Source organism: Pseudorca crassidens, chromosome 1, assembly GCF_039906515.1.
Source record: "Pseudorca crassidens isolate mPseCra1 chromosome 1, mPseCra1.hap1, whole genome shotgun sequence".
NCBI lineage: Eukaryota > Metazoa > Chordata > Mammalia > Artiodactyla > Delphinidae > Pseudorca > Pseudorca crassidens.
Window position 1 is genome coordinate 131395769 of NC_090296.1, and position 24952 is coordinate 131420720.

General features: G+C 36.3%; 1 protein-coding gene across 3 annotated transcripts in view; it reads left to right on the forward strand.

Moving 5' to 3' along the window:
* Positions 1-23001, forward strand: part of LINS1 (lines homolog 1) — a 29440-nt gene extending 6439 nt beyond the window's left edge. Inside the window, exons 2-8 of one of the 3 annotated variants that reach the window (XR_010947314.1) lie at positions 8987-9481; positions 9584-9673; positions 10509-10650; positions 11109-11699; positions 12913-13084; positions 14938-17321; positions 18777-23001. Coding sequence is in view for 2 of the 3 variants with exons in the window: in XM_067755875.1 (XP_067611976.1) it covers positions 8987-9481; positions 9584-9673; positions 10509-10650; positions 11109-11699; positions 12913-13084; positions 14938-15823 (2376 nt within the window). In the remaining variant the exon portion in view is untranslated. Of the gene's footprint in view, positions 1-8986; positions 9482-9583; positions 9674-10508; positions 10651-11108; positions 11700-12912; positions 13085-14937 lie in introns of all 3 variants that reach the window. The other 2 variants (XM_067755875.1, XM_067755879.1) reach the window with 2 other exon arrangements.
* Positions 23002-24952: the final 1951 nt, after the last annotated feature.

The window sequence follows — 24952 nt, forward strand, 5'->3', positions numbered from 1 at the left end:
GTCACAAATGGCAAGATTTTGTTCTTTTTTTATGGCTGAACAATAATATCTATATCTATAGATATATAAATATATAGATATCACATTTTCTTTATCCATTCATCCATTGATGGACACTTAGGTTGCTTCCATGTATTGGCTATTGTGGATAATGCTGCAGTGAACATAGGGATGTATATATCTTTTCAAGTTAGTGTTTTCACTTCCTTTGGATAAATACCCAGAAGTGGAATTGCTGGATCATATAATAGTTCTAGTTTTAATTTTTTTAAGGGACCTTCATACTGTTTTCCATAGTGGCTGCACTAATTTACATTCCCACAAGGGTTCCCTTTTCTCCACATCCTCACCAACACTTGTTATTTCTTGTCTTTTTGATAAACAGCCAATCTAATAGGTATGAGGTGGTATCTCACTGTGGTTTTGACTTGAATTTCCCTGATGATCAATGATGTTGAGCATCTTTTAGTGTTACCTGTTGGCCATCTGTATGTCTTTGGAAAAATGTCTATTCAGATCCTCTGCCCATTTTTTAATCAGTTTTTTTTGTTTTTGCTATCAAGTTATATGAGTTCTTTATATATTTTGGATATTAACCCCTTATCAGATATATGGTTTGCACATATTTTCTCCCATTTTGTAGGTTGCCTTTGCATTTGCTGCCTGATTCGTTTGCTTGCAATTAATGGAAACAACCTAAGTATGTGTCGATGGATGATAAAGAAAATAACAAAAACACCAAGCTCATAGATACAGAAAACAGATCGGTGTTTGTTAGAGATTGGTGGGGTGGGGGGAGGTGGAGGGCAAATGAGTGAAGGGGATCAAAAGTTACAAACATCCAGTTATAAAATAAATAAGTCATGGGGATGTCATGTACGGCATGGTGACTATGGTTAATAATACTGTATTGCATATTTGAAAGTTGCTAAGAGAGCAGATCTTAACGGTTCTCATCACACAAAAAAATTTTTGAAACTATGTTGATGGATGTTAACTGGATTTATTGTAGTGATCATTTTGCAATATATATATATAGAGAGAGAGAGAGTCATTATGTTGTACACCTGAAACTAATATAATGTTATATGTCAATTATACCTCAATTAAAAAAAGAATCTGGTAAACGGTGTCTTCTATTTGCGCCTTTCTTAACTTGCCACTCCTTTAAGAAATGGGGGAGGAGCATTGTTTTTTCTCAAAATAAATCATGTTCATTCATTTTTTTTAACAATTTCACACCATAAATAGAAGTGCAAAGGAAGTAAAAGGAAGGAGTGGGGTGGGCAGGGCCTGGAGTCATTCCTGCCGTGTGTTATCTTGTTTAACAGGGCCACCTGGGGCATAGGAAACACTGACAGATGTGCACTGGGGATTATTACGGAGACAATCATTTAACTTAACCCTCCCAGCGTCATTATGCCCTTGAACATGGAAGGAGACTGAAGCTGAGGTGGTAGCTTGCGCCATGGTGACCCTGATGTGGTAGAGACATATGACTCTAGATCCCAGATCCCAGGTTCTTACCAGTATACCACGTTGACAGAAAAACACTTTTAAGTATTGTCTTAATCATACATTTTATCTTTTATCTATAACTTAATTATCAGGTTTTTTCTTTATGCTAAAAAAAATGCCTGACCTGGATCAGAGTCCTGCCAACAAGAGTTTAATAGGAGGACGATTTACAAACATGAGGCAGGGTCTAAGTGTTCTTAGTGTTTTAGCAATAACCTGGAAACTTGTTAGAAATAAAAATTTGGGGGCCCCATCCCAGAACTGCTATATCTGAAACTCCTGGGGTAAGGCCTGCAGTCTGCTTTTACGTGCCTTGGCAAGTGATTCTGAGGCAGCTAAAACTTGTTTTAAGGAAATGAGCAAGGGATGGTGTACCCTGGGGGCTGGTAACTGCCAGTACCTGCTCTAGGCCTGGAGGTAAGTAGAAGGAGCCATTCCTGAAACTGGAAAGAACAGTCTCCTGCTCTCCCTCTCCCCCCTTCCCCGCCCCGATCTACTACAGGAGCATGTTGGGACGCAGAGAAAGGGGAAGAGTAGAACTAGCAGAGCGAAGGGAAGGTGCCTAACACAGGATGTGCTGTTGGAACATATCCTTCCCCCTCTTGTCAATAGGGTAGAGAGGTGCTCTTGAAATCAGAGTTGGCCAGCTATGATGGCCCTGATGGTGGACATGGATGATGGGAACCTCTGTCCTTTCATCTTCTGGGCCTTCTCAGTGCCTTCACTGCCCTCTCAGACTTTCCTAATCTTGGCACTGCCACCCAGGTTCCCCGCCCCCTCCCAACTTTCTGTGGAGTCTAACCAGACCCACTTTAATTTTTTGGACAAAGTAAATGCCATCTCAGTTGGGGGAAGGAACTGGAATCTTAGAAGCAGCCTTTGTTTAGAGTGCCTCAACTTCTGCCTCAAGAATCACAGCAGCCTTGTTATTGGAGAGAGAGATTAAGTAACCTGTCTGGCTGTGGTCAGATTTGAACCTATTGTTCCATTAGGCCAAAGCCCAGTATTGAGAGATTCTAGTCACTTAGCAAACCATTAGCTTCTCATAGAAAGAAAAGCAGTTTTTTACTTTACATACTGACCATGAAAGTAATTATTTTTCTGTATTCTGAATTTAATGTAGAGTTTATGTAAAAAAAAAAACTCCCTAAAAGTAATGTCATCTTTTTTTTTTTTTTAGACAAAGGAGTAAATTACTAGCAGCTTGTTTTCTGATAATTTTAAAATTAAGTTGTGGGAGAATGTCTTCTAGTGAATAGACTATGCACTTAAAAGCTCTATTTCTTAGGAATACTTTTTAAGAAAATATTTTTAAATACCATTCTCAGTTTTCAGTCTAGAAATTTTTAAAATCAAAGTTCTAATGAGTTTACATTTATATTTTAGTTGATATTAATGAAGTCTTATGCATATTGTTGCTAAGGATCAGAAGGCTGATGCCTATAGCTGAAATTGTTTTTTTTTAATTTAACTTTTTATTTTGAGCTAATTGTAAATTCACGTGAAGTTGTAAGAAATAATACAGAGAGATCTCGTGTACCCTTCAACTAGTTTCCTCCAATGGTAGCATCTTGCAAAACTGTAGTACAGTATCACAACCAGGATATTGACATTGATACAATCAATCTGCTGCTCCAACTCAGATTCCCCTTTTACTTCTGTTAATTTACATGTGTGTATTTAGTTCAACGCAATTTTATCGCATATATAGGTTAGCGTGTTCCCCATCAGTTCTATTATCACAAGGCCATTATGACCCTACCCACCAAGTGGGAGGGGCCCTCACTAACCTCTGGCACCACTGATGTGCTCTCCAGCTCTCTAATTTTGTCATTTCAAGAATTGAACCATACAGTATGCAGCCTTTTGACATTGGCTTTTTTCTCTTAGCATGATTCCCTTAAGGGTCATCCAAGTTATTGCATGTATCAATAGTTCTTTCCTTCTTATTACTGAGTAGTATGGATGTACCACAGTTTATTCATCCGTTGAAGGACAACTGGATTGTCTCTAGTTTGGGGCTGCTGTGAATAAACCTACTACGGACTTTCACATACAGGTATTTGTGTGAAAATAAGTCTTTATTTTGCTGGAATAAGCGCCCAAGAGTGTAATTACTGGGTCATATGGTAGCATGTTTAGCTTTTTTGTTTTGTTTTAAAGACTATATTTTTTAGAACAGTTTTAGGTTCACAGCAAAATTGAGAGGATGGTACAGAGATTTCCTGTATACCTTCTGCCCGCCCCCCACATGCATAGTCTCCTCCATTATCAGCATCTGCAGATGGGATACCACAGTGGTACATGTGTTACAGTTGATAAGCCTACATTGATACGTCATAATCACCCAAATCCATAGTTCACATTAGGGTTTACTTTTGGTGTTTTACATCCTATGGGTTTAGACTATAATAGACAAATGTATAATCACATCATTGTAGTATCATTCAGAGTAATTTCACTGCCCTAAAAGTCCTGTGCTCCATGTATTCATCCCTCCCCTCATCCCCCAACTTCTGGCAACCACTGATCTTTTTACCGTCTCCATAGTCTTGCCTTTTCCAGAGTGTCATATAATTGGAATCATACACTATGTAGCCTTTTCAGATTGACTTCTTTCACTTAGTAATACGCTTTTAAGTTTCCTCCATGTCTTTTTCATGGCTTGATAGCACTTTCTTTTTAGCATGAATAATATTCCATTGAGTGGATGTACCACGGTTTATATATATTCATTCACCTACTTAAGGATATCTTCATTGCTGCCAAGTTTTGGCAATTATGCACGTGCAGGTTTTTTTCTGGGCATAAGTTTTCAACTCCTCTGGGGAAACACCGAGGAGTGCAGTTGCTGGAACGACGTGGTAAGAGTATGTTTAGTTTTCTAAGAAACAGCCAAACTGTCTTCCAGTGACTGTACCATTCTGTGTTCCCACCAGCAATGTAGAGTGGTCCACTTTCTCCATGTTCTGGCCAGAATTTGGTGTCACTAATTTTTATTTCAATCATATTGATAGTGGTATTTACTGTGGTTTTAATTTACATTTCCCTAATGGCTAATGTAGTTGGACATCTTTTTGTGTACTTACTTGCTCTGTATCCTCTCTAGTGAACATGTCCATGTCTCTTGCCCATTTCCTAATTATTATTATCTTTTTTAACGTTGAGTTTTGAGAGTGCTTTATATATTCTAGATACTAGTCCATTGTTGGAAATGTGGTTAGCAAATATTTTCTCTCAGTCTGTGCTTATCTTTTTGTCCTCTTAATAGGGTCTTTCACAGAGCAAAAGTTTTTAATTTTGTTGAGGTCCAGTTTATCAGTTTTTACTTTTATGGATTGGGCTTTGAAGGCCAAGTCTAAGAGCTGTTTGCCTAGCGTTGGATCCCAAAGATTTTCTCCTTTTTTTTCTAAAAGGTTAATTTTAAGTATTAAGCCTGTGATCCATCTTGAGTTAATTGTTGTAAAAGGTTGAAATTATTTTAAATGAAGTTAAATCAAGGTCTTAGTCACTTCTATTTATACTGCCTTTAAACTGTTGATGAACTGATATCAAAGTATGATAGTTAGGCTTTTCACTCTGGGTTTGATGTAGCTACTAAAAGTAATTTAATGTAAAAATCAATCAAATGGGTGTCCTAATTAATGTTTCAACCTTTGGTTGCTGAGTATCATTTGAAAAAATTAATTGTAGTTTGCACTGGGAAGTTGCATAGTTGGGAAGTTGTATAGTAATTGGCCTTGATTTTAGAATTTGTGCAGCATGTAAAAATGATTCTGAGGATCAGTATTCTGCTTTAAGTTATTGTGGGAGTACCTATAGAAACTGTTCAAGATTAGGCTGTGCGAGTTACTCCTTACACTTAAGAAGTTTATTAGAGAACTTCTATTCACCCATTGCCCTGAGGCTTTGGAACATCAGAGGAAATTTGAGAAGGGGCACTGGCTGTGAAATTAGACTTTCTGGGTTCAAATCCTGATTCTGCCACTTAACTGGCTCTGTAACTTGATCTCTTTTTGCCTTAGTTTCCTTATCATAAAATGGGTGTGGTAATTAAGTACCCACCTATTACAGTTGTCATGAAGCTATTACTCACTTAAAACAGTTTCTGATACATAGTGGGCGCTCGATAAACTTCAGTAATTATTATCCCTAAATCATTGATTTTATGTGAAGCTGGGTGGGGAATATATTTTTTATATTAAGCATGATTCTATTAGGATTTGACTGCAAAATTCAGATAGTTTACAGTCCTTAAACAATAAAAGAGAGACTTTAAACAAATTTTGTGTTTGTAATGGGCACCCCCTTAGGCCCCCTGACGTGGGAATTCACTTTCCTTTTCCAGGAGGCATTTTCTGAAAGAACCCTGAGAAGCACTGCTCATTCACTTTTCCTAATTAGGTCTCTCCTAACGTTTGTGTCCTTTACAGGCTAGACAGATCTCTCTCATTTATCCAGGATAGCTGGCTCCACAGCCTCTCAGCATTCTGAGCATCCTTCCCCAGACACTTCGCTTTGGCGATGTCTCGTAAGAGCTTGGTGTCGGAGGGGTATGCCTTCCTCCAGACCAGCATGGTAATGCAGGTTGAGATGTCCCAATCTCATAGCAGCCACTACGAGGAAAAAAGTGTGGTTGGTTAATCCCCTAGTTCGTTTTTTCAGGGTTTGTCCTTTCCTTTAGTGCTATGATTGCTTTAAAACAACAACTGCAGTTCTCAATTGTCAGTGGGTTACCATAGACATTTGTTTCAATGCAGGTTTCTTTGGCCAGCATTAATATCTTAAAAGACACTGTAATTAGGAAGGGTTTATAATAGTCACAGTAGAAGCAGCCTAGCACCTATTGTCTTCGTTCATTTGTTATCTGCCTGGCATTTGTGACCCCTAGCTGATGCTTTTGTTTTTCTTTCTGTCTATAAAGCATCATTTTGACTCTTTGTATCTTTAAGTTTATAACTTTTCAATCTGATTTCTCATAACCACTCTTATCAAGGTCCTGGGTCCCACCGTGATAGAAAACAGCCCATCCTTCCCTCCAACCCCCCCGCCAAACCCCCAAAATGCTTTTTTGTTTACCTATTTATTGGCATTCACTTTAGTTTTGTGTGCTGAAATGATTGAACCATTTGAAATGGGTCTTTTTATAGGTTGAAAAATAGTTGAAATAGCAGTTTTATTCTCATTTGTGGTAAAATTTAAGGACTTAAGATGTATAGGAATATTATTAGAAGTATTTTTATTGCTATAACATTGAAATAAAAATAATTCCATTTGTGGTTGAAAATTATATTAATAGAGTTGAGCATATAATATTAAAACCTAATTAGATAGATTTACTGATTAAATTAGTTTTAAAATAAAAAATATTGTCACAGAATATTTTATGTAATAGGATATATATAAAAATGTCAGTAGTTTTATTGGGAAGAAATGTTATAACTAAAATATAAAGTAAAATAAGTATGATGGAATTCATCTTCGAAGTAGAATATGAAAACTAATTTCTAGTATGTGACAGACAAAATATACCAGACAATTAAGGAGATGATTTTATTCAAGTATTGCAACAGGGAGGATGTATATTAATGGAAAACCTCTCAAAGAAGGAAAAAATGGGGAGTTTTATAAAACTAGGGAGTCAGTAAGGAAGGGTGAAGGTGGCTCCTATCTGGAAATACAGTCAGCCCTTTCTTGGAACACAGAAGGTTCAGTGCTTCTTAACCATGGCTGCTTTCTGGAGGCACAGGGCTCAGGTAAATTTTAACATTATCAGATGGAAGAAGGTTACTGATATTACCGTATTAAGTTATGTTTATAAATTGTGTGAGATACACACCACGGTTTGAAAATAGAATTCAGTGAAAACTTTACAGAAGCTTCATTTGTAACCTTAAAATCTATAGGTTTCTTAATATTTATTTCTGCACTGGAGGACTAGAACAGGGTGGCTTTGTCTTGTAGGGGTGACCAGGAATTGAAATTCCTCACAAGCTAAGCAAGGGGAAGAAACCAGTGGAGAGGGAGGTTTGAAGACCAAGGGCAGGCCAGTAGCCCTATAGTAAAAGTGAGACCCAATAAAAGTGACAGCCCTCCCTATGAGGTCTCTTCCAGTGAGGAAGGAAGGAGGTTAAAGATGGGCATTTATAAGTGGGTCCGGGTAAAGGAGGGAATTTTGTGGATTTTGTTAAATATAAATTTTAAAAGGACAAAATCATGACCCATATAAAATGAACATGGAACAACGATTTTATTTAACTAGTTAATTAATGAAAGAACTAGACAAATGTCACAACCATTTTAAAAGAAAAGTTGACTTTATATAGAGTAAAGGAATGTTGAAATGAGTTTACCGATGGAAGCAAAACTGGCTTTTCCCACTGCAGGAAGGGTTGCCCCTTCACCAGACAATTATGAGCATGTCCTCAGACAAGAATTATTTGCATTGCTATCAGTCACCTACAATTTACCAAGGTGTAAAATAGCTCAAAGGCAGTGAAAAGACCAAGCCCTAGTAGGATCCGATAATTCCCAGAGGCTCCAGTATTCCATTGAAAGGATATTCAGTAATCTCTTTTGCTTGCACCAAAGTCTTTCATTTTTCCTAGCCACGCTTGCTGTATAGTAACTACATGCTTTCTCTAATATTCAGTTATCAGTTGATTGCCCATTTCTCTGCTTTAAAAGCCATGTCTGATCCTTTCCTTTCTCCCCACTCTTTCTGGTCTCCATCAGGTCAAAGGAGCCTGGGGCAACCAGGATGTCTAAATTTATATCCAGCTGCAAATACAAAATACAGTTTGCTCACGTTTGGATTGCTTTTGCTTAACGTCTTGTCTTTTTCTTGGGATGGCATTTAAAATTTTTTAATTTGATGTTATAAATGATAACCAGGGTTTCTTTATATTATCATATAATTTTAAGTTGGGAGTTAATCAGCAATAACCATAATAGTTTGACCACATAGCAATCTAACTTTAGGTTTTCATCTATAAGTTGAAGGTAAAAGTTAATGAATTTGAGTAATTAGCCAAATGGTTCTCAACCTGGATGATTTTGCCTCCCAAGGGCATGCTACTGGCATCTAGTGGGTGGAGACCAGGAATGCTGCTAAAACTTCCTACAATGCACAAGACAGCTCCCCCAAAGCAAAATTACCCAGTTCCTACTGTTAATAGTGCCAAGGTTGAGAAACTCTGACAGCCCATTGAAAAATGTTAGAGGAAAGCTAAAGTTTTACTGTAATAAAATTAAAAATAATTTTATGATCTTAAATCTATATGAAAAACATAAATTTTATTTTTATTGTTTTAAAATAATCTTATTACCAATTTTCCATTTTTAGAAATTAAGCCATCAGTATTACCTTTAACTTGAGAGACTAAATGTTTAAGTGGAAACAGATGCCTTTCCCTTGTAATGTAATGTATATAACACTTATATTTTTAAATTATTTTTCCTATTTTAGGTTTTATTGAAGAAACAGAGATTCATCCCATTTCTAAGATTAATATTTACAATTTGGATTTGTCGACCTTCTTGTAAGATATATTTGGCAATCAAAATGAAAGCTTTCTGTGAAGTTTTAGAACAATTATACAGGAAAGTACTTCTTGGAGCCACACTTGAAAATGACAGCCATGATTACATCTTTTATCTCAACCCAGCATTTTCAGATCAAGATTGCTCTACAGCCACCTCCTCAGACTGCTCAAACATCCTTGATGTTCAGGGCAAGCATCAGCCATCCTCTGTCAATTTGGCTACCCCTTCTGTAGCACCTGTGTGTTTGCAGAGACATTTTCAGATGAACAGTACCCGAGAAATAATGCTCCTTCAGTTAACAGTGATTAAAGTGATGATGACCAGAATATTATCTGTCGAAACTGAATTGCATGCAAAGGAGAAATATAGATATATAATTAAAATGCTTTTAAAATCATCTGACATCGATTCTAAATTAGTAAGCCCATTTGCTTTTGGGTTTTTTTTTTAAGATCTAGATTTTTAAAATATAAGTTTTAACATTCAGTAACAGTAGGTAAATTTATTTGTTTTCTTATAGACCTGTATGTTCCAAAACTCGGATAAATTGTTATCTCACATGGCTGCAAAGTGCCTTGCACTACTTCTGTATTTCCAATTGAAGGAAAAGGTAAGATAAGTAATCAAATTATGTTACTGTTTCTTTTATAGTTTCTTTAAAATTGCTCTCTGGCATTCAATATTTTATCAATAAAATATTTGCTCACACAATAACGTGTAAATCCACAAAAGTGTAAGAATAGAATAATATGATGATGGCTTATATCAAGGATTAGAGTCTTAAATATGTTGTAAATATTCACAAATCAGATTCTTAACCCAAAAGATGGGTTTCACATCAGAGAGTTCATAACTTTCTTCAGATTGTCAAAGAAGTAGGTGGGCCTCCTTTCTCCCCTCCAAAAAAAGGTTTAGGAACCCCTGCTTGAGACTAAGACCATTTCCACAGGTTTAATATAAATAAATTCTAAGAGTGATCCTCAGCATAATGAAAAAATATGAACAAATTATCAGATTTTTCTCTTATCTCTGAATTAGTTAATAAACAAATCTAAATTCACTGGCTTCTTTCAGCTATAATTGCTTGTTCCTTTCTTAAAATAACATTCTTTCCTGAATTAAAAAAGGCAGTATTTGCAGTAGAAAATTTGGGAAAAGAGAAAATGTATAAAGACCAAAATAAAAATTACATATCATTCCAGGTACCAGAGATAATAATCACTGGTAATATTTTCATGTTCCCTTTGATCTTTTATTTCTATGGCATATTGAATTTCTTGATTTAAGGAATATTAGGATATTTGTGTCCTTGTTTTAACAAATATTATCATACTTTTTTTTGGAAGGGAGTAAGCAATGTTGTATTGAGTTGTATATAATAGGTAATTTGTAATTGTAAAGAAAATATTGTATTATAACTTCTTTAAATTTTTTCTAACTTCTAGATAACATTGAGTAATTCCTGGATTTCTTTTTGCCAAAAAAATCTTTCTGAATATACTGAAAGTGATAAAGTAGTACACTGCCTCTGGATGCTTACCTTTGTAATAAAAGAAATCTTTAAAGATACATGTTCACAAAAAACAGGTATGAATTATGTTTCCCTGTAAACAATGGTCATTATCTTGTTCCCAAGGAGCATTATAGTTATATAATGAAGAGTAAAACTTACTTTACAACGTCTGATCTGTCTTGAAGTATGAAAAACTAAAGAATTTTGCCCCATATTTTTTGATTGAGGATACCTTTTTAAAAGGAAAAAAAGTAAAACTTCACTATTATTAAAAATTGAAATTAAAGCTTTTCATTTTTATATATCCTTTGCATCATCTGATGTTACTGATATTTGTAAAATGGGTATTAGCCATGGTTATTAGCTCTTACTTAGTCTGTGTATCTTCATTTGTTCATGTTAGAGATAAACAATCCAATCCATTTTTTCATCTTATAAAAGGATAATAATTATAAAAATTGAATTGTAAAATTGCTTTTTAAGAAATCTTTGTTTTTCCTGTTGCTTATAATTACTATTTTTTTAATCACAGAAATTCTAAAGCAGTTCCTGACTCCTTTTGACACTATTTTTGAAGTCTTTTACAATTCCTTATTTTCTCAGCATTTTGAAAACCACCAAGATACTTCTAAACTAATAAACAGCTTGATATGTTTCCTGGAATTGCTTGAACTTCTTATAGCCTCCAGAATCCACCTGAAGTTACATTTCACTTGCCAGAGGATGTTATTTTTGAAACCTTCTTGTGTGTTCAACGTTATTACCTGGCCTATTCAGGCTTTTGTCAAAAGGAAATTCATCATATTCATCAAAAAGTGCCTTCTCTGCAAAGTGGGTGAAGACCTTTGTCGGGGATCTGTCCCTACCTTCATGGCACCAGATCATCCTTTAGATGTGGACCTGTTGGCTTTGGCTGATGCTGTTCTGCAAGCTGTGGATTTGGGCTTTTTGAGGACACTGTCTGTCTATGGAAAACCTTCCTGCTTTGGAGGCGATGAAGTCCAACCTGGATGTGAATGTGTCCCTGGTCCAGATCATGTGATCCTTAGAGCAGCGAGCTTACTTATCATTAGATCCTTAGAAATCAAGTTTCAAAATGGTGCTTCAGCAAATGAAATGAAAGGTAACTCTCTCAAACTCCTTTTGTATGCAAAGTAATGAATTATTTACTGAAGTAAAATTATTCGTAATTATCAAATCTCAGGACTGTAATTTCACAATTTAAGCTATATGTTATTCTAGTTATAATTTATTAATTTTCTTCAAAAAAAAGAGAAAAAACTAGAATTACCTTAAGAAATAAAGTTTCAGTTTTGTGCTCTAAACTGAATTTGCATAGTATAGTTAATAATTGTGTTTAAAAAATAAAGATGCTGTTGAGTCACTTCAAAGTAAGCAATGTAAGTCAATTCATATTCAGATACTTGTAGTATATTATTCATATTTTCCTTCATAAAATTGGTATATCTACTAATACAGATTTTTGACAATTAGGAGTTGAATCGAAACTATTATGTCAGAAGTTATATTGATGAAGAAATTTTTGTATAAAATTTCCAGGATGTTAACTTAGAGTCCAAAGAGAGCCATTTAAAGTATTCAGTGTAGGTGCTCTGTTTCATTTGAGAAAAATGAATAGTAAACGTCTCTAAGCAAGCAGCATAGAGTTTCAGTGAAAGGTCTGAATTGTAAGCAGTGACTTCCCTGAATTGCTTTAGGTAACATTTAGCTTGTAGTAACAACATTGCAAGATATAATCCTGTGCAGTTATCATTTACAACACTAGATGGCGCGTGTTATATGTCAAGAATTTTAAATTGCAGTTAAAACTCCTCAAAACCTTTTTGACTTTTGTGCTTAATAGTAGTACTTTCTTTTAATACTTTAAACAATTTTAAACAAACAAAAAAATTTTTTTCTGTTATTTTGAGGGCAAATTATTTTTGTTTGGGTGCATTGTTGCCTCTAGTAACAAACCATGTGACATCCAGTGAAGTGATTTCTGTTGCCTACCACTCATTCATTTATATGCTTTTAGCAAGAATTTATGTAACTTTTATTTCTCAGAGATAATTAGTTATTTGGCAGCGTGGGAAGTAGATGATCTGGCTATACATTTTAACTGTATCCTACTGACTGGGTCATTTTTTTCTCTGAAGCTCAGTTTCCTAATATACAGAGTGGAGATAATCCCTAACTCACAAACTTTTTGAAAGTGTGAATTATGAAAGTGAATTTTAAAATACTCTAGATATTATAAATTTATATATAGGCAAGTTATTATAAATGCATTCATAAACTGTTGCTTGCTCTTTGAAATTTGCATTTTTTTGAAGTTGATTTACAGAGGTTCATGTCTGAGTTACTGACCTTCTTAAAGCCTCACCTTCAGCCGTCTCTGCGATCACACAATCTTTGTGAGTGGTTGTCTAGGGTCTTCATAGAACAAGACGATGACATGCTGGAGGCTGCCAAAACAGCAATGGGCATCTACCTGAAGTTGACCAGGTTTGTATATTTTAAAGTAATTTTATTAACTACATCCCAGGAAAGCAGAAAACATTTTTAATAATGTGTTGGACATACTATTTACTTTCCATCATTAGGGGAAAAAAAAAATCCCTAACAATCTTGTGGTTTCCTTATAAGTTCCAATTCCTTTCTTTAACCCTGCCCTACATGAAAATAGATTACATTTGAGTTCTCATTATGAAAACTTGGCTGGCTAGGCAGATCTAGGGATTAGAACTAGACTGATATTAGACAGCATGGGTTCTGGCTGAGTCACCACCTTTGCTTTACCTGTGTGATCAGGAATAAGTTAATACACTTGTCTAAGTCTTAATTTAATTGATGTTTAAGAACTCTCTTCACCTCTAAGACTAACTTGTCTGTATTGAACTTCTGTAAGGTGATTTTTGCCTTTCTAAAGGTGAGTACAATCTTGTAAGTAATCAAAGGAGCTGTTGTAAATTTTCATTTTAATGTACAGTTGAACTGGGATTGATATCATCTTGAGGCAGATATCTGAAATTGATTATGAACTTACGTTACTGATGACATTTTATACTGATCCTATTTCTGTTTATTAAAACAGCTGTACTTGGTCAATCTTGGGTCAATCTTCTTGTGGCAAATATCTGTAATTGGTAATGAAGTTAATAACTGAAGACCTTTTATACTGTTTCTGCTTCTGCTTTATTAAAACCTTAAAGTATTTGCTTTATTTCCATTTCTTTCTTGGCTTCAGAGAAAGGGATTTCTTACTAATGACTGTCGGTGCAGTGTTGTGCTGCCAGTTCTTACTTGTATTATGACACTGCTGGCAGTGGCTGCTTTCAGACTGTAAGAGTTTGGGGCCAATTTTCAAAAGGTTCTAATCAAGAACACAGAATTCCTGCATGCGATTTGAATTAGGCTTAGAAACGGTCAAATACAAATTCTGTCTGAATGCACATGCCTCGTAGAGTATATCTTAGTTGTATTCAAAGCTGACTTCTTACTCATCAAGAAAGAGGAAGCCTCTGAATTAAATTTACTTTGTATGTGAATTTCTAACTTTCTTAGCTTGAGTTTAGTGTGCTCGCAGAGGCATGTGCTCATGTCACATGTATTTTTTTTAATGTAACTGTATTAGTTAAGAGTGACTGGCTATAAGTGATAGAAATCAACATAAGTTAGTCTAAGTGAAAAAAAAATGGAATTTATTGGCTCTTAATTGGGAATTCTAAGGGGTCAAACTGGCATCAGGTGTAACTGTATATGACTCAAACCATGTCATTGATTATTTCTCTTTGTTTCTATCTCACGGCTCTGAATTAATTCTCAGACAGGGCCACCAGCAGTGCCAGGCTTACAGCAGCCTTACAGTTATAATCTTTAATGGTGCCAGCAGAAGTCCTGGAGAGATCTGATTAGCCTACGTGGGTCACAGATTCATGTTGGAATCATGGTGGCCAGGAGCTTGGGTACTCTGATTGGTCATTCTGGGTCACATTCCCACCCCTGTTGAGGCAAGTGTGGAAGGAAAGGAAGGAGGTTAATTCCCACCTTACCACAGGGAATTAGTTACCTGTAGGAGCAAGGAATTCTGATGTCAAGAGACAGGAAGACAGAGGACTTTAATTGGGCAGGTAAAAACTAGAACTACCAAAGTCAATGGATTTTATTTATTTTACTGAATCAGATTTATATGGAGTTTGTGGGAAAAGAGATTGTTTTGAAATTTTTTTTGTTTTTAAAATAATGCATACATTAAAAAAAAATCTGATAGGAGAATTTATGGTTTGTAAATTACATCTGTCAAAACTTGTATTTGTAAACAGTCATTAATCTGAAGTCTCTGCTCTCTTCGTTTTCAGAGAATGTGAAGCTACTGAAAGCTTGACCCAAGAAAAAGAAATGTGGAACCATCACACACATGAAAATGGCTATAATCCACACTGTATTTTTTTATTCTTATTAAAAAATATAGGATTTGATTCTACAGTTCTTCTTGATTTTTTGATTTCATCAGAAACCTGTTTTCTTGAGTATTTTGTTAGGTATTTAAAATTATTGCAAAAAGACTGGGATAATTTTTTCACCATTTGCAAGTACTTTGATATAACTGAATCTAAAGATAATGTAAATATTTGTTGTTGTATCTCCTCACTTGTCCAAGACAGAAGCAGCAACCAAACAGAGCCTAGTCCTTTGGCTGTTCTTGGTAATCACAGAGATGCTCATGCTTGGGTCTCCTGGGCTTCTGAAGCGTCTTCTGAACCACTGAACCATGCTGTGATGTCTGAGGAGGCCCAGGCCACACTCCAGGCTAATAATCTGTCTCCCCAACGAACTTCTCAAAGTCTGGTAGATTATGAAACCTCTGATGATTCTGAAGAAGAATCCACAGACCAGCGTTTAGCAAACAGTAGACTAACATCTTTACACCAAGAAGCAATGAAGAAAATTCAGGACACAATTGGAACAAGTAGGGATAAAAAAGAACTTATCCTGGAGTCTCAGTCGAGGTCTCTGGTTCCCAAAGAATCTAATACTCCCTTCTCTGTTGATTGTGACATAGGCCCAAATAACATTGTTTCTAAAGTGGGAATATCTTACAGAACAGTAAAGTGCTTTGAAGAGCTACAAGGTGCCATTTATCGTTTGCAGAAGAAAAATCTGTTCCCATATAATCCAACAGCACTTTTGAAGTTGTTAAAACATATTGAGACAATATATAATAGAAGTATGACTCCTTTGTAAAACAGGAACTGGTTTTCCGTAATATAATTGTGCCTTAATGAGGTAACAGTAAAAAAAAAAACAAAAAACTTCAAAAGGGTTTTCTAACATGCTTTTCCTTTGCCTTTTGGAAGCTGCCTAGTGACTGAAAAAGATATATCAAATGATAAGTCACTTGATACAAGTACAGCACTCAAAATTTATGGTAGTTCAACTTACACAAATTTGGGATAGTTATTGTATTACTTTCTTATTGCTGCTGTAAAAATTACCACAAACTTGGTGGCTTAAAACAACAGAGATTTATCCTTTCACAGTTCTGGAGGCTAGAAGTTCAAAATCAAGATGGCTACAGGGCCACACTTTCTCTCAAGGCTCTAGGGGAGAATCCTTCCCTGCCTCTTCCTAGCTTCTGGCCATTGCTGGCAATCCTTGGTATTCCTGGACTTCCTGGACATCACTCCAGTCTCTTTCTCTGTTGTCACATGACATTTTCCCTGTGTGTCTATCTGTATCCAGTTTCCCTCTTGTAAGGACACCAGTCACTGGGTTAGGGCCCACTCTCATCCAGTGTGACCGCATCTTAGCTTAATTATATCAGCAGGTACCCTATCTCCAAATAAGGCCACATTCACAGGTTCTGGGTAGATGTGAATTTGGGGAGGGATGCTGTTTAAGCCAGTATGGCTATTATTTCCCCCTGAGGTATTTACGTGTAATGTAATATGTAAAAAACTTGAATCTTAGCAGTTTTTTAAAGAGAGGTGATTAGCTCTATATGTATATATGTGGTCTACGAACACAAATGTATTCTTTAAAAAGTTTTAATAGGTAATTTTCCTATTTAAAATTGTTGTGATATGGATAATTATATTCTGTCTTTTTGAGAGGAGGCAGTAAATTCAAGTTTTCACGTTATTACAGGCATACCTCATTTTATTGTGCTTCACTTTATTGTGTTTTGTAGATACTGCATTTTTTACAAATTGAAGGTTTGTGGCAATCCTGTGTCATACAAGTCTTTTGGTGCCGTTTTTCCAACAACATTTGCTCACTTTGTGTCTTTGTGTCACATTTTAGTAATTGCAATATTTCAAACTTTTTCATTATTTGTTACAAATATAAAACTAATGGATGAGGAGTTGCTTCTTATGGATGAGCAAAGAAAGTGGTTTCTTAAGATGGAATCTGCTCCCGGTGAAGATTCTGTGAAGGTTGTTGAAATGACAACAAAGGATTTAAAATATTATATAAACTTAGTTGATAAAGCAGCGGCAGGGATTGAGAGGATTGACTCCAATTTTGAAAGCACTTCTACTATGGGTAAACTGCTGTCAAATGCATTGCTTGCTACAGAGGAATGGTTCATGAAAGGCAGAGTCCATCAGTGGGGCAAACTTCATGGCTGTCTTATTTTAAGAAATTGCCACGGCCACCGTGATCAGTCAGCAGCCATCAACATCGAGGCAAGACTCTCCACCAGCAAAAAGATTACACCTCGCTGAAGGCTTAGATGATGGTTAGCATGTTTTAGCAATAAAGTATTTCTTTATTAAGATATATAGGCATAATGCCATTGCACACTTACTAGACTACAGTATAGTGTAAACATAACTTTCATATGCACTGGAAAACCAAAAAATCCGTGTGACTCACCTTGTGATATTTGCTTTATTGTGGTGATCTGGAACTGCATCCACAATATCTCCAAGGTCTGTGATGGATTTATATACTGAGAGCATAACTATATTGCGCTGGTCAGTCTGTCATTAAGACAGTCTGAAATGTTCTTAAAATATTTTTTAAATGATCCTTTTATAGAGAAATATAAGGAGACTGAACCTATCAGACATTAAAATATATTTTAAGGCTGTGTTAATCAAAACAGGGTAGTACTCATTCAGGTAGAAATGGGAAGATCAGTGGAACTAAACAGAGGATGGCTAATCAAAATAACAGATACTAATGTTAACCAAAGAGAAATGCAGAGGTCAAAAACTCTGTTTGGTAACAGAGTTGGGGGTATACATTGGGGCAGCTTCTACATAAATTAAAAAGTATGTATCTTCAAGGATTTTCAATGCCACATTGTTTATAAAAGCGAAAGACTAGAAATAATCTGGTTAAGTAAGTCATAATGTATATATTCATAGTATGTATGCTCAGTTATATATACTTGTGGAAAGAATGAGCTGTATTCATGTTTACAGAAATGAAACATCTACAGTTAAAAAAAGTGAGTATACTGGGCTCCCATTTGTTTAAGAAAAGAAGGTGGGGAAGGAGTAATACACACACATTTATATATGCCTTTGTGTGTTTATAAAATATTTATGTAGGAACATATAAGAAAATACTAATAGTGGTTGCCCTGGGAAACAGATCTGAAGTAGAAAATTTGACTTCTCATTATATATCTCTTTCTACTCTTACTTGTTTTTAATTGGGTACCTTTTTTTTTAGTTAAAATTTTTTTAAGGAAAGGAAAAAAACAAACTTGATTCTTTATGTTCCTAAGGGTACATAAATGTTAAATGCATTAAAAGTCATGCTTATAAAGATGTGTTTTTGACCTGTGTTTCTCTATAAGGTTAATAAGGAACCATCAGTCCCTTGTTATAATATCTAAAATTAGGAAAAGGCAGTCTCCTATGTACGCAGAATGTTGGCATTTCAGAGACGCTACATATATTCAATATAACTAACCCTTAGGTGTAAGCCAATTCCTCCCACCCTCACTGAAGCCCTGCTGTTGGTGAAGGTGACTTGACTCTGGCCATGTGATAACTTTCCTGGCTGTTCAGAGTACCAGAGCTGTCCTGAGGTAGTCCATAAAGGAACACAAAACTAGTGATATTTGCACGATGAGTTTCCAGTCTGTAACTCCACCTCTTCTTCAAGTAAACGCATGTGTGTCCAAGTGACCACTAAGTGTCATGAATCTAATTTATTGTTTTAACTTAAAATACAACAGATACAGCAAAATACATGTATACGACTTGATGAATTTTCACAAACAACATACCTGTGAAACCAGTATCCAGATCAAGAAACAACGTTACTGGCACTCAGGGGTCCCCCTTGGATCCCCATCCAGTCACTATCCACCGGTAAAGGTAACTATACCCTAAATTGAGACAACATAGATTAATTTTGCCTAGCTTTGTCTTTTATGTAAATGGAATCATAGAGTATGTGTTCTTTTATATCTGGTTTCTTCAACATTATTTGGAAGCGTGTTCTAATTTATTTTTTAAATAATTGCCAAGTAGCTGCATTTCAGCTATTAGTAACAAAATACTTATAACTCCTCAAAATTGTCTATGGCACTCCCAGTGTGCTAGGACGGTGAAATTGACAAACAGTGGTTGAAACAAAATAGAGACTCAAACAGGTTATACAGGGCCTTGTGCAGTTGGCCCCAACCTGTTCCTCTAGTCTCACCTGTGGTTCTCGCCCCACTCACTGTCTTAGGAGTACCACCTTTTGCCTTACATATTCATTCATCAAGCTCCATCTTTTTTTTTTTTTTTTTTGGTCAAGCCCCATCTTAAATGTTGGACCTGTGAAGCCTTCTCCACCTGTTTTGAACCATTAGATCTTACATGCTTTATGTTCTCTTCACTGTGCTCTTTCCTGTATTGTAGCATTTGTCACATTATGTTTTAATAATTTGCCAACCGTCTCCATTTGCCATGCTCTTTTTACATTGTCCCTTGTGAACAGCATCATGTCTGCCCCATTATTATAAACACACCACAAATGTTAAGCAAATGAGAAGAGATCCTCTACAAGGACTTGATAGTCTTCTGGGGCAGACAGGTGTGCAGAGACCTAAAATCTTTAACGCATATATGCCGGTTGCTGTTCCAAGTGCTCTGATAAATCCTCACAATAATAGGTACTATTATGATCCCTATTTTGCAGATGAGATTAACTTGGTAAACTGGTAAAGTGGCAGAGCCGAGACAGTGGATCTAGTCAGTCTAGTTCCAACCTTCTCTCCATAACTGCCTGTCTTCAAGCAGAGGGTGGTACACGTGCACTATTAAAACTAACGTTGTACTATGTGTGGTAAGTGGTATGAAGAGAAGTCATGCTGGCAAGCTATGCTGGGGTCAGAGCATCCAAGACCTTGTGTGCTGTGCTAAGGAGTTTTGACTGTTTTGTAGGCAGTGGAGAGCCAGTGTGGTTTTCAAGTAAGTGACTGGTTTTGTGTTTGAAGAAAGTGACTTCTGTAGCAATATATTGGCTAGGCAGACAAGTAGAAAGATTGAAAAGAATCCTGGGGAAGTCCCACTGGCATCAGGGGCAATGGGAATGGAAGAGGGGGAGCAAGGCCTTCTTGCTGAATGCCTGCATCAGGCCCCCTCCCTCCATAGACCCACTAAGACATGAGTAAAGGAGCAGTGAGACACACAAGCACTGACTGAGCAGTCCAAGAAAGCCAAATCCTTAGCAGGTCTTTGGACTGAGGAACAGCAGGCACAGCTGAGGACAGGGCTACCACACTGAAATGGGATTAATTAGACACATACTGAATGTTGAGAACCACCACCACCCCTAACCTTTTCCCCCAGGAAATCAGAAGAGAGTTCTGTGGAATCAGACACAGATTTAAGAGGAAAGATCTAAAGATACATTGTGTGTGTGTGGAGGGGGGGGGGGGGTTCCCCAAATAAATTACTCGGCCAAGTCTCCCAACTATGAAGCCCACAGTCACAAACCACCCATGGGCAGAGTTTCTAGTTGGCATTTATGTGCCCAACTCTTACATAGGAGTGAACAGCCAAGGATCACGAGGCGTTTGCGGAAAGCCTCTTAACATGACAGAGGCCAAAACAAGACAGATTAGGCAAGGAGGAGATTAATCTAGTAATATCCTCAGAGATAAATGGTTATAAAAGATAATACATAAAAAAATATTCAGGAGAAACAAACTTCTTATAAATGAATAATGCAATAGCAGAAATGAAAAACTCAATAGAAATGTAAGTTGAGGAAAACAGCAGGACGAAAAAAATTGGAAAATAAAGAGAAATGACAAATTTTGAGGACAGTTCACGAGGTTCAATAACTGAATAGCAGAAGTTCTAGACAGAAAAGTGGAAACAGAGAGGGAAAAGTACTAAAGTAATCCAGGAAAAATTTCCAGAACTGAAAGACTGAGTCTTTCAACAATGTGTGAATATATAACTGGAAAAAAAATACACCTAAATTTTACAAAGGACGGAGAGGATCAGCCTGAGACAGGAGGTGTTTTCTCACTCGCACATGCACGGTGGAGATGCAGCTGCTGCTGTTCACAGAAATAGCGGAAGTAGATCGTTACAGTCTCGAGGAAAATGAGTTCCATCTTCACCAGAGTGACTTGGGCACTGTCTTCAGCACATATTCATGCCCAGCAGACAGAAATCCTGTGTTGAAAATGAGAAGATCAGCGTTAGAGCAAGACATAGGAGTCATTTGCCTATGCATTATGAAAATCACAGAAGGTCTGATTTCCCTGAGACTAGGGAGAGGAAGGGAAAGAGATCTGGATGAAGAAGGAAAGTGAAAAAAATTACAGAGGCCAGAGAACAAGAAATACTTTGCAGAAACTAAGGTCAGGTAGGGCTTTGAGAAGGGAAATGTATATGGAGTTTAGTATCTGAGAAGAAGACGCTGGGCGTTTTGACCATCAGGAAGCTGTTGTTCACTTGTGACAAACCAGCTTTAGTTGGACCCGGAGAGAGGAGACAGAGAGGAGGTAGAAACCACCAGGACAGTGATTTTCAACTTATTTGTGTTCTCTGTGCCATCTGAATACTGGGATTTGTTGTGGCACCTGTGACATGACTGTGTCATCACTGACTTGAATGCCATCCCCAGAGGCAACATTGTGGTCACCAAGCACCTGCTGGGACTCTGACCTGCCTCCTGACCTCTCCTCAGGGCACATGTGGCCCACTCATGCTGCATTTAGCCCACCTGGGCTGCCCAGGGGTTTGGAAAAACTTGACCTAAATACTGAACTTTAATTGGTCTTTTATGAATTGTCATTTGTGACACCGTATAGAGTTGTCTTGCTTTATATTAAAATACTCATTTGAAAATTGTGGTTGATAAAATGCCTTTTCTGACTATATTATTATAGGTCAGACTAGCAAACCAACTGTAAGTTTTTCTAATTATTCTAAGGAAAGTGGAGCTGAACAAAGCAGATCAAAGCCTTTACAGTTAACCCCATGTATCCCCTCCTAACTATACAGCTCACTAGTATTTTTTAAGATATAGAAAAAACAGGGATCCCCTTCTAAATTTGCCATTGGCATTAACCTTTTCAAGTAGATTGACTAAACTGTAGTACAGTTACTCACTGTGTTGGGTAAAATACATGTTTATATATACCCTGGATCGCTTGTGGGGTTTTTTTCTCTTTGGAACTTTAGCTATTTTTTCAAAGAAAGTACAGTTTTCTAATACTTAGAAGAACTGAGAAATGGAATGTGATCAGGGTATGATTTCCTTTCCAGTGAGAAAAGTTCAGGTGTTTTTAGTCTGGTTTGAGACAAGAGTCTACCTAATCATTGAAAGCCGTAGAGTTTAAAACATGGGTTTACATTAAAGATATTGTCTAGGAGTGGGGATTGGGATTGTCTGTGGCATCATGATAGCATGTGGGGTTTTTTTACAGTGCTTTAGACCTCCTGCCAGACACATTTCTCCCTTGAGGCCCACAAAATGAACACACCAGCAGCACATTTATGATTGCTTATGACTTTGTTTTTTAAGTTATTTAACAAACTATAATAAGGAAGCACAGGTTTTCCTGCAGCTGAACTTTTTTTTATGTGCTAAGAAAGGAAGTTTATTTTCCATTTCTAAATTGCTGACTTTGTTTGTTCATTTCTGTAAAACATAAGAGTAGTATAGCCCACTACTGTAAAATAGAATTGGATTTTTGACTGCCGATTTTCCTATAAATTGTCTTTTAAATTTTTTTTCTGATTTTGCTATTTTTTTCTGTAATAAAGTGGAAAGATTCCCCTTACTAGATTGTTGACAAGTAAAGCATTTTTGGTGTCATGTAGCATTCTTTGCTTGAATATGGCATATGTCCTCTTGTGTGTCACTTTTAATATGTATAATGAATGATTTGATGGTTATATGGAAGTGAAAATGAGTGGTGAACTAGAAAATAAAATTGATTGGCAACAGCTTTATACTAATGAGTTTTATTAACAACTAAGAGTGAAATTAGAGTAACATTTAGGAGTAATCACAAACAGCCTGATTCTCTGAAAGGTCCGTATGGACAAAAAAGTATGTCAAGACACCTTCAGATAGGGATTTGGAAATGGATCTTGAACAGCACTTGCACTTCCTAGATCGGCATGGAGAGAGAAGAAACAACCAAGATTCCATCAGAAGTTTTTCTTTTAACAGCATTATAAAAAGTTAGTTAACAGTATTGTTTATTTTGTTCTTTAATAGTCTGTTATGGAGGGTGGCAAAGGACCATCTACAGCAAAGGTATGTCATTCCAGGTGTTATAGGTCAGTGGTGACATACCCACCATGGGAGGCTGGACTCACAAACACAGTAGCATGCCATGTGGGACAGTGATAAGTAGAAAATATGATGCTAGAACTCTTATGCCATCTGTGTTATACACCCGGGCTGTGCAACTTGATTTGTGAACCAGCTGATGAAAAAAAAATCACTGTAGTATCTCAAGAAAAGTGCTTTGGGACCACCCAAGACCAGCGTTTGAGGTTCCAACTGTATTATGTGACTTTTAACCTAAACCTTTGGGTAAGAGTTCTTTGGTCTGGTCATGTACAAGCAGTAGACAATAAATAAATGGACTTTATATTATAAACAATCAAAAAGTTGTTCCTTTTTAATAGTTGAAAAGTTGTTCCTTTTTATTGAAGTATAGCATACATAGTTTTAAGCTTAAAATGATTTTTCTTGTCATAAATTACATTTTTGCCATTACAGTTTATTCTTTCTTGTTATTTCCTTTGTTTACTCTTGGGTTGCAGATGGGTTGTTAATAATTTGTACTAAGTCTTGTAGCTATTTGGAAAACATACCTACTTTTTTAACTATACAAATCATTACCTTTTATGCTTTCAAAAAAATGTTTGAAAATTCCTTTTTCATCAAAGCCAAGACTGAAGCCATAAGTGTAGACTCCATTATATGCAAATTTAGTTCACTTTCACTTTTCCTGCCCCCTCCAGTTTTCTGGCCATTGTTAATTTCATCTGAATTCATAAACCAAATTGCTGTTTCCCCAAAATTTGTACATTATATAGCTTCTCCCAATTTTACTTTTTCCTTTTACATTCCATTTTATTATAACCATTATATTTATTTATTACTTAGTCTTAACTCTGTTTCACAATCTGTCCAATGAACTAATCTCAATTTTGGTTCCTCTCGGGTAATGTTTCCAAGAAGGAAGTCTAGGGTATGTCTCTCAGCAATTTTTCCAGGAAGGGGGATATATTTTCTGAGACCTCATATATCGGAATGTCTTTTGGTTGCCATTCCTTTGTTGACCTGAATAACAACTTGTTTGAGAATAGTTTTTGTGTTACAACTTTTCTTAAACCATTGCCATTTTGCTCTTGTTTTCTATCCTTAGCTTCTGGAGAAGAAAGCTAAATCCATCCTCATTTGATTATTTTTAGGTTAACTAATTTTCTGATGGATGCATCCAAAATAATTTCTTGTCCTTGAAATCCAGAAATTTCCTGAGGTTCTGACTACGTCTGGTTCTCTTTTGAGTATTCTTGCCTAGAACAAGATGAGTCTTACATACCATCCCAGATATGTTTTCTAGGTTCTCTTTTGCCATTCCTTCAGTATTCTTTACATTTCATTTTTTAAATCATCATTTGTAGATTGAGTTTCTGCTTTCTAATCTCCATGCTTACTTTCCTCTCTTAACACCCTCATCTTTGTTCTTTTTTCTGAGTGTTCTGGTGGAATATCTGAACTCTTTCCTTCTTCATACCTGATTTGATGTTCCTCAATGTCAGTTCAGCTCATCATCACCTCCAAAGCAGGTGTTAAATTATGGTTATTTTTCTACTTCCTTGAAATCTCCTTTCATCCATCTCTATTCATATATTACCTGCATCCCAGCTCCTTGTT